Source organism: Lipomyces oligophaga (assembly GCF_038497815.1).
Source record: "Lipomyces oligophaga strain CBS 7107 unplaced genomic scaffold V1516scaffold_5, whole genome shotgun sequence".
NCBI classification, from domain to species: domain Eukaryota; kingdom Fungi; phylum Ascomycota; class Lipomycetes; order Lipomycetales; family Lipomycetaceae; genus Lipomyces; species [Lipomyces] oligophaga.
The window spans coordinates 191,270-201,290 of NW_027117789.1; the positions used below are offsets into that span (position 1 = coordinate 191,270).

Sequence of the window (10,021 nt, forward strand, 5' to 3'; positions counted from 1 at the left end):
TCGACGTCGATTCATAGCAATTATGTGGAGCAGCACAGGACGTCTGGCGGAGAGTGTAGCCGTAATGAAGAATGAGAACGTGAAGCTAGCCGGTTCGTCTCGCTTTTTTGGCCTGTCTGGCTGGCTGCCTTGCTCAATAGCGCGCTCTGTAGAATCACGTCCTTCGGCAGCCAGCCTAGACTGGCTGCCGAGCATGCTCTTTATCTTGGAGCGCGGTGGGTCGGTCGGTCCCAGAGTGGGTTGTCGGGTAGGGCCAGCGCGGCATAGTGCAACGGCTCTATGACGTAATTGTGGACTTCGTGTCTGCCCTGACAGGGGAGAGCTTCCGCTGGAGCTCTGGGTTGAGTGGAAGCGGGAATAAAAGTGGGTAGAGCAGAGGATCGGTGCAGGAATGCCGTAGGAAGCAGGGCCGTAGGAGCAGCGTGCAATATGCAGGACCAACAAGAAACTGCATCTGGCTGCATGTCCGGTCGTCCTTGTGAGAAAGAACGTATTTTTAAGCGACCAGAGCAGAACGGAACAGAACAGAACAGAACAGGACCCAACAGGATCTGTTCAACCTCGATGGAACAAACTGCAACATAAACCTACGTATTTGTCATCATACCGGCCAGCTGGTAAGATCATTGTTATGTTGTCTGCTTGGACTATCACAATTACGAATCCAGCTGGGTTGGGACAGCTTAGTAGCGATGCAATCATGCTAGATGCAGTCTGTCATGGACTTGGACCTACGTGAGAAAGATTCCTATTCAGTCCTCGAATCCTGCCCTCATCCAATGCGTCGGTCCTCTCCACCAGCCGGGCCTCTTCTAACCCTGTGTGCCAGTGTGCAAAAGAACTCCAGTCTGCTGGCCAGATCCAGTCACCTTTGTCCCGAGCACACAATCCGAGCTGCGACCGGTCCAGCGAGCCAGTTTGCTCTTCTTGGACAGCCTTGTCTGCAGCCGTCTTCAACAGATTTGTATCAATTTCTAACCTTTCCGGCTGTCCACACCCTCGAGCCGCCGCTAATATAGTAGTCCTGCGGTCAGCGAGCTGGCGCACCCTTATGCACACCAGATAGATATACCGCTTTTTCAGCCTTTCTCCCATCTAGAGAATACCTAAGCTCGTTCTCACTTATTGTAATGTCTTCTCCGCTGGTCAGCCGCCGCCACTCTGTGCCAAATAATGGTGGTGCGCTTCCTTCTGGCTTCGGTCGGCCCCCCCCGCGACTCTTCATCTTCTATGTACTGCTACTCCATCTCTCCTTGCACGTTACATCTTCATACAGCTGCGCTGTTGCGCTGCTGCTGGCTTTACACATATTTCCTGGCCCTGTACAAGCCCTGCTTTTCAAACAGCGTCCGCAGATCTACACGATCTCACACGCAGAAACATGTCCGGCCTTCCTACTCGCGGCAGCATTGTCCCGTCTCTCCTATCGCTGGCAGTCCAGTAAACCGCGCACCTTGTCTTAGTGCTATGCTCCGCAGAGCAATGCGCTTATTATTATTAGAAATAGTGCTCCTAGCGCTAAGCTACTAGTTCGCTCGCGACACGATCCTGTCCAGCATTAGTGAGCGAATGCACCGCTATCTCTCCCTCTCCCCTCTCCCTCTCCCTCGTCGGTCCCTGCTTCTGGCCCTGCCTGCACAAACACAAACGTAGTCTCCCGACAGGTTCATCACATCGTCGCGCTCGCACCGGGTAGAGTACCCTGTACCCGGCCCCACATTGGACAGCGCCCGTCTTGGCCGTCTTAGAATAGATTGTGCGTGCCCGCTGGGTCAGCCCAGCCACTACTGACGTCATCAGGAACAAGTTGTCCCTGAGCAGCAGCAACTGGAGGGACGGCGCTAGCTGGGTCAGAATGGGCCCTCATTCTCCGCTTGGCCAAGTTGGGCCAGTAGGGCAGTAGCCAGAAGGCAAAAATAAACACAGGCAGATAATCAGCGCAGAATGACAGAAACAAAAAAAAGGGATCATGGAGGACCAGACCAGCAGCCCATAAAGTAAACTCTATTTTAATTTTCTCTGTCCAGAGATCTTGGCCTGATCAAACAACAAACGGCTGAGGTAGTCTGACACAACTTGCCGAGAAGGCAAAATCGCAGAATCCTGTAACCATAATAATATAAGCATATTCTGATGATGGCACCCTCCAGCAACAATGACAGTCGCGCGGGAGTCCTCGGTCGGCTAGTCCTGCTACTACGCTCTTCTGAGCCGACCAATACAACTATTATTATTACTATTATTATAATAATTATTATTATTATTATTGCTAGCACCAAAGCTATCCGCATTCGCCCGGACCTCGAATTCCGCTCTTCCCCTTTCTGACTGACTTACCGTCTATCTATCGCGCGAACCGTCTAGGAAGGGTTTCCGCTCGGTAGCCGCGCTTGCCGCGTGCTCTTGCACTTCTTCCAATTCGGTTTCAGGTGGGATCTATACTTAGTACTGCAGCAATCTGTCGAATCAAGATAAGCACTGGTATGCTTATTCTTAGGCATAATTAATATTTGTAGTTATTTTCAGAAAAACGATCTTTAGAATTGACCAGCTAGTTTCTTCTTCTGGCCTGATTGCCGTTCTCTACCACTACCATCTGTATCTGCGGACAAATGCAGATCTAAAATAGATTCTATCGGCCGTTCCTTACTTTACTTATCTCTGAACAATTTCCTTAGTTCGAGTTCGGACTCGATTGTAGTAGCTTGTTTTAATTAACCTTTTCCTGTCATTTGATCTGCTGTACGTGCCTTATGGTCCCCTGCTGCGCTTCCACTATTGCTGTCAAACCTATTGCTTCGATGCATGTTCACTGCAATCTGGGCATGTCGGTGAATTGCGCGAAATCAGGCCGATCGACCGTACTGGCTCTGCGCTCTCCTTGCGACTATTCACCTCTCTACTCTTGTTTGTTTTTAATATATAAATAATAAACATTTTCACTATAGATAATGCATATTTAAAGCTTGTCCAGAGTTGATTGGTCGGTTCCTGGTTGTTGGAGAGTAAGTGGATATACTCTGTTTCGCGAAATATTAATGAATAGTTGCACAATCGCATGCATGTTCAAATCTTCATTTTTGACTGAGACTATGAGCTATATTATACAAGCTATTCTGTGGAGAGACATATCACAATACTATCAATCTTTGCTTGAAAAGAGTCTTGATTAGTGTGGAATTTGCGAATGAAATGCTATCGATGACAGTTTGTGGTCTTGCTCAATTTCCCGGTTTGGAGTATTTTCGGTCAATTTTTGTCAGATATTGTTGAAGATATTTCAAGATTATCTACAAAACTCTTGTATGGATTTTGTTTATACCTGGTCAATATATTTCATTGTTTGCCAGAGTTCTCTATATCAAAGTCCAAATCAAATGAAGTCTCACATGAATGCATTAATCTCGCCAATAGCTTCAATTACACACTAGCATTCATATCCTGCAATCCAAGACGACTTTTTCAACAAGACTGGCACTGCATAGTGTATAAAAAATAGCAATCTAATCCGTATTGGAGCAATCAGACGTTATCGAATCAGACTAACTAATACATATTGTCCTCAATATATCTTCCGTTCAAATTTGAACTGCACTCGCAGATTGCAATGTCAAATAGTTTGCAAAATGATATTTTTAATCACAATATATGGAGTAAGTGATTTGATGTATGTGCAAACATACAAGTTCGCGAAGACAAATATTTCTCACGACCAGTTCGACTGCAAGTAATTGATGTCTCTCTCAAGACCAGATTACATAAACAGCTACTCAGCCCAAGATCAAATCAAAATCAATAATTAGGAAATTTGTTTATGGTGCAAATTCAAAGATTGGACTACTGTATTAGATTATTATTGAACTGCGCGGAGGTTCAGCGTGAATTCATGCAAACACAATATTATACCAAGAAGCATCTTCAGATAGTGTTCACAGTGATGAGCTCAGTACGAAAAAATTCAATTTCGCATTGAACTGAGCTTCCTTATAGACTATCTTCAGATGCTATGTCATTCAATATCAAAAATACCGATCCGAATATGAGCACGATCATTGTATCTTCCCTGCTGATTGATTACCGAAGCCTTGGTTACTTGCCTACAGAATATTTAGAGTTACAACTGAATTTGGCTGCTATCCGAACTTCCAGTTTGTTAATCTTTTATTTTGTCTTTTTTTTGGTGTTTAGGAACAACTAATGAGAGTTTCACCCCCACAACCGCTAAGGTTGCGAATCCCAGTTCTGGTTACGCCATCTCGTCGCAGTAACTTACGCAGGACAACTCAATGTCTTCCATGTAAACAGACTTAGCCAGAGGTTGTGACTGGCTTATAAAGTGCCTACAGAGCCTGCAGGATCATGAAACAGAAAATGGATAGAGACGATTTTACAGATTGATGCTTTGAGATCTTCTTCATCAACGTCTCTGATAATAATATCCATTCGAGACTCGCGCAAGGAACACGGTAGCAATATAATTTTTCTATATAACGCTGTTGCCTGTTTGTTTATACTTCATGATACCGACATATAATCTTCTCATTCTGTTCATCATTATGAACTTACAATAACAATAACAAAGAAGACCCCTTATAAATTTAGCTTCATGACTCGGCTTTTGGCTTACCCCAGCATATACCAATCGCTATCTCTGCTACGCTGCCGCACATTTATTACAGTTCCAGCACTTCAAAACAATTCAAAACGAGCAAAACAAAATAAAACTAATTGCAGCTCATAAAACTTATTGCCAATTAAGGTCACTGAAATTACAAAGCTAGACTGGCCACTAACATCAGGCCGAAAGTATACAACCTTGCTGTCCCCGGTTGCGCAATTATGCGGCAACGCCTAACGCGATGACTCAGAGCTTAGATCAGCAACACCCCATCTTCCCTTCCCAGTATATGACAAAAGGTCTTCATAGGCCCGTTTCGAGCCCCGGACAACCGCACACGCCCGCAAAACAACACCCGCGCGACTGAGAAGACTTTTAGGAGGAACTTGTTGTTTATTTACTTGTTATCTTGTTTCTGTCTTTTCGTTTCCGGCTTGCGTGATCACTTTTCTGTTCTGTAAGCGAGACATAAACAGGTTATTCCTTTCACCAACGTGTCACCTATTTTAGCTCGTCACGAGGGAAACTGCGACAGTACGACTGACAGTGCGACCGAGCCCGGGCCCTGGATATTTTGTTTCTCTAGCGAAGTGTCTGCCGTTTTAGCCCGTTTGCTTGCTACTTCATTGTTTTTCTTTTTGTTGGTCCAGCATCTTGTACAAGTTCTTCAAAACTCGTTAGTAGGATATTCTTGCAGAAATCGACCGGGAAATGGCGGGACTAGGCAAACAAGGCCGGATTACGGCGCTGCTTGTTCTCGATTCAGTATTTTTCCTACTCGAGGTGATTGTCGGTTACGCCGTGCATTCCCTTGCACTAGTGGCAGACTCATTCCATATGCTTAACGATGTGTTTTCGCTGATCATCGCGCTGTGGGCCGTCAAAGTCACAAAAACGCGCCCGGCGTCTGCCGAATATTCTTATGGCTGGCAACGCGCAGAAATTCTGGGAGCTCTGGTGAACGGTGTATTTTTGCTTGCACTCTGCTTAACTATTTTCCTAGAGGCCTTGCAGAGATTTTTCGAACCCCAGACAATCACCAATCCAGTGCTTGTTCTTGTTGTTGGCTGCGCGGGTCTGTTGTCAAATTTCATCGGCTTATTGCTTTTCCACGAGCATGGTGGACACTCACACTCTCATGGTGGCGGTCATAGCCACGGTGGTCATACTGGCCATGAGCACACAACGGACAGTTCCACCGTCGAATCAATGGATATCGAAGATTTACTTCCGGACGTAGTTGTTCAGGACTCGATCGAGCAGCAACGTCAGAGTCAGCATCGGCATGCTGCCTCTGTGTTGAGCGGATCTACTAGTGGATCTCGCCGGGCTACAAAATCCCGGCAGTCTGAATATCAGGCTTCCATCGACTCAGATGAGCATAGTCCATTGCTTTCTGAAACTCCCTCATCTGCACATTCTCATAGCCACGGTCATGGTGCCAAATCAAAGAAGTCGTCCTCCTCTCAATCTCTCAATATGCGTGGCGTCTTTTTGCATGTTATGGGTGATGCGTTAGGAAATGTCGGAGTCATTGCGACAGCCATATTTATCTGGAAGACAGATTATACATGGAGATTTTATTTTGATCCTGTTGTTTCACTTGTCATTACCTGTATTATCTTTGCATCTGCTTTGCCACTTGTCAAATCAGCTAGTAAGATCCTACTTCAGGCGGCACCCACTAATATCGATACCGACCACGTCCGAGACGAAATCTTACACATCGAAGGAATCAAGTCAGTTCATGATTTCCACGTTTGGTGTTTACGAGAAAATCTTTTCATCGCTTCCCTCCATGTTGCACTAGTCTCCGGTTCTGTCTCGGATTTCAATGTCGTTGCCAAGCGTGTCAGGAAATGTCTACATGCCTACGGCATCCATTCTGCTACTATTCAGCCTGAGTTCCAAGGTTTCCCTCTATCCACCGCCAGTTCCGAAGTTTCTCTACCTTCAAATACAACTCTTACAGGAGGAGCCACAGGGACGAGCACTGGTACCGCTACTCCTTCCACGACTCAGCAATTGACAAATTCAGACAAAAGCTGTTTATGTGTCGAGGGATGTGGAGAATTGAATTGCTGCGCGTCCTCGGATGATCATCCTTTAAATACCCGTGGCGATGACCACCAAGACCACTAGTTATCAAATAGTTGTTTCTTAATAATTTTTGTTCTTTTTGTTGCTCTTTTGGTATATGATTTACTCTTTTTTGCCTTGTATACACTTTTTAACTACGGTGTTCAGTCAAACTCGATTGGACCGTAAATTTCACTCATTCCTTTTGTAAAATCAATGCATCATTTAAAACCCTATAGGCTTTGCTGTGAATATTGTTATCGTTAATCTTGTCATAATTATATTACTATTACCTTTATAATTTGAATCTTTACTTGAAAAACAATAATATCCCGGAATGAATGAATGCTTGACTTAATACACTAATGCAAATGCCCAAAAAAAACAACAAAACAAATCAAGAAACAAAAAAATCGAATCCCAAAAAAGAATTACATTATAACACACTCCTTGTCATCTGAGGGAGCCTTTTTATTAGTGGGTACACTGGCATCTGTACTTTTGGGCTTCTTTGATTTTACATTTGAGGAAAGCTTTTTGCCTGCTTTTTTGCTACTGTTGGCAGCAGTAGCAACGTTAATACCACTCGCTAAATGCTCCTGTAGCGCGACTAGTCGCTCTTGTCCACGTTCATCACCGCACTCACTTGCTCGCGTATACCACTCAAGAGCTTTATTATTATCAACTTTTGTGCCGATACCCGCTTCGCAAAAATGGCCAACTGCAAGCATAGCTTTGGGCAACCCCGCGTCGGCAGCCTTATGTGCCCACTCGTATGCCTCGACTATGTTGCGTTCAAGAACTGGCGGGGCTCCAACCATATACCAAGCACACAATGCAAGCATACTCGTGGAATCACCAGCGAGGGCCGCAACTGTGTAGTAGTGCACAGATAAGACCGGATCCATTGGACAAGACAACTCGCCATACTCATAAGCATGGCCAAGTCGCGCTGCGGAAGGTCCATAGCCTAACTCGGCAGACTTCACGTACAATTGTGCCGCGTATGACAAATCGGGAATAATCACATCAAGAAATCCAGTCTCGTAGATTCCAGCTAGTTCATAGGGCGCCTGAGGAAAGATTTCATTTGCAACATCTGCAGCTCTTACTAGCCATCGGACTCCATCTCTTTGCTTGTGTGCAAGTCCGAGCTGATTGAAATAACAGGCCATCCCAAGCTTTAACATTGCGCCTGGATGGTTTTTCGAGGCCGAAGCTTTTAACAGCTGAACCGCCTTGCGAGGATCAGATGCTGTACCCCAGCCTTCTTCATAGCAAAGCGCAGCCCTGTACGCGGCTTCGGCATGGCCATGTTTAGCAGCTGAAAAAAATAAAATAAACGACTCCCGAAGATCGCGCTTTCCAAGCAGTCCCGAAGATAGCGCATCTCCAAGAAGATATTGCGCATCCGGATACGAGCGGTCTGAAAGCTTCCGTAATACAACGGCTGCTTCTCGTAGAAGTTTTTCACGCTTCTTGGCCACCTCCGCATTATCCACCGTAGCATTACCAGAAGATATCGTAGAATCAGATGATGAAGCACGAATCATGTTGACAAGCTTTCCATTACTAGCTGTCAAAGTTTTATTCATCGCAGTCGAACATGTGGAAGAGGAGGATGAAGTGGAAGATGCTGGCGTAGAGGGCGATGTACTGTCTTCGGGCGAGAATAACGAGGACCTGGTAGATCCCTGACTACTATTCTGAGAAATCGCAGAAGCGACACTATCTGTCTTGCGTAGATCATGTGCAACTGGCCTAATCTCGGATTCCGCGGATCCGGATAGCGTGGGTGTCGAAATAGATGCTGTAATTGGAGATGATGGATTGAGGATCGGCGAAGACGTCGCGGACGAAGTACCATTATTCATTGCCATAGCAGATGAAATCAAAAATTGAGCAAACTCGAATTGTACCACGGGATCTTGGCTCTTCTTTGCATTAGCTCTATAAAGATCAAGCGTCTTGTCATGTGCCAACAGAGCGTGCTGTCCGGCAGAGCCGAGCGATCCAAGCAGATGTGCTTGGTCAAACGGAACAGCAGGTGCTATTGACGGTGTCCGCCCATGAGAAGGAGAAGCGTTTCGAACAGGTGCAGAAAAATTTCCTACAGATCCCAGGCCAAGAGACAATGATGAGCGAGAATTCACCAGAGCAGGCGAAAATGTCGACATCCGGATGGTCGCAGATTGGTCAAGCGAGAGAGATGTACATGACGCAGAAGATCTAGGACGATGCACCGGAGAAGTCGAGGTAGATGAGGGAAGTGAAGTAGTAGCGGGAGGTAAGGTAGGCGATACGGTAGATGGCATTGCAAAGCTGACAACCGGAGCGATTAGTGTGAGCCGTGTAAAATTATTTTTAGGTCGCAGCGAGATACGAGCACGAAACGACGGCGAGCCGTATGCAAAAAATTCTTAACGAGAGAAAATAAAACCAAAAACAATTGAATCCAAACTCGAAAGATTGAAAGATTCAGAAAAGCAAGCCCTGCCTAGAGAGAGCAAGAATGGTGTTGAGATCAGGCAAAACGAAGGGGGGGGAGGGAGCGAGCAGAGGAGGTGATATAAGTCTCGCAGGGATCTTGGTAACGAAGCCAAATGTTGCTGCGCCTGTTACCACGTCCGACAAATGAGTTGAACACGCGCCTGCAAAGATGCAATGTATACGCAGTATAGAGAGTAAATAAACCCGAAAGAGGACAATATTGAGCAGAGAGGAGGACGTCAGAAGGCAAATGTGGTGATATTTGCTGGAACTGGCACTGAGGAACGTGGGAGGAGAAGTACGAGAGCGCTGGGCAAGCTGGCTGGGCTATAGACGTGCCGGGAAGGAGAGCCAGCTTGGTTTGTTCATACCCAGTATAACGAATCTGCGCATGTACAATACTATATGGTCTATTTTGGATTGCTTCTACAAACGCCAAATTATCAGTCGTAAGCCTTCCCAAATTAGTCTAGCTGATGGTAACTTGGCTCCTACTTTCGAAACCTGCTCTCCTTGTTTAGCCCGGGCGGAGTAGTTGCAAGGCAGTAAATAAAAGCCGCAAAACCCTAAGAAGTAATTTGGCAGACAATTACGAACAGAATATGGTTTCAACAACAGGCAAATATTATCTTTACTACACTGGACAGTACTCAAAGATGCAGATAACCAAGACATTAATCATGGACTGAGTCGTCGGCGCTCCCGAGATTAGACGCACTCTGCTTCTGGAGGCGGCCTCAGATTTGCGGAGTCAATAATTACGAAATGGCGCCCCTTAGACGGGAGATTAACACGGCGGCAAGCACCCGCAAAACTATCTCCTCAAATAATTGC

General features: G+C 45.8%; 3 protein-coding genes across 3 annotated transcripts; 1 reads left to right on the top strand and 2 right to left on the bottom strand.

Annotated features, from left to right (window-relative positions):
• Positions 1-200: 200 nt before the first annotated feature.
• On the bottom strand, positions 201-1,095 carry V1516DRAFT_686026 (uncharacterized protein; the record flags this gene model as incomplete). The annotated part of the gene is made up of 3 exons (XM_066923642.1): positions 201-587; positions 608-703; positions 736-1,095. 3 exons carry the CDS (start codon positions 1,093-1,095, stop codon positions 201-203), a joined length of 843 nt encoding a protein of 280 aa, XP_066776591.1.
• A 4,234-nt stretch (positions 1,096-5,329) lies between these two features.
• Positions 5,330-6,760, top strand: V1516DRAFT_626289 (cation efflux protein; the record flags this gene model as incomplete). The annotated part of the gene is made up of 2 exons (XM_066919741.1): positions 5,330-5,914; positions 5,966-6,760. The coding sequence occupies 2 exons, from the start codon at positions 5,330-5,332 to the stop codon at positions 6,758-6,760; spliced, it is 1,380 nt and encodes a 459-aa protein (XP_066776592.1).
• A 368-nt stretch (positions 6,761-7,128) lies between these two features.
• Positions 7,129-8,874, bottom strand: V1516DRAFT_625226 (uncharacterized protein; the record flags this gene model as incomplete). The annotated part of the gene is made up of 2 exons (XM_066919697.1): positions 7,129-8,507; positions 8,562-8,874. The coding sequence occupies 2 exons, from the start codon at positions 8,872-8,874 to the stop codon at positions 7,129-7,131; spliced, it is 1,692 nt and encodes a 563-aa protein (XP_066776593.1).
• Positions 8,875-10,021: the final 1,147 nt, after the last annotated feature.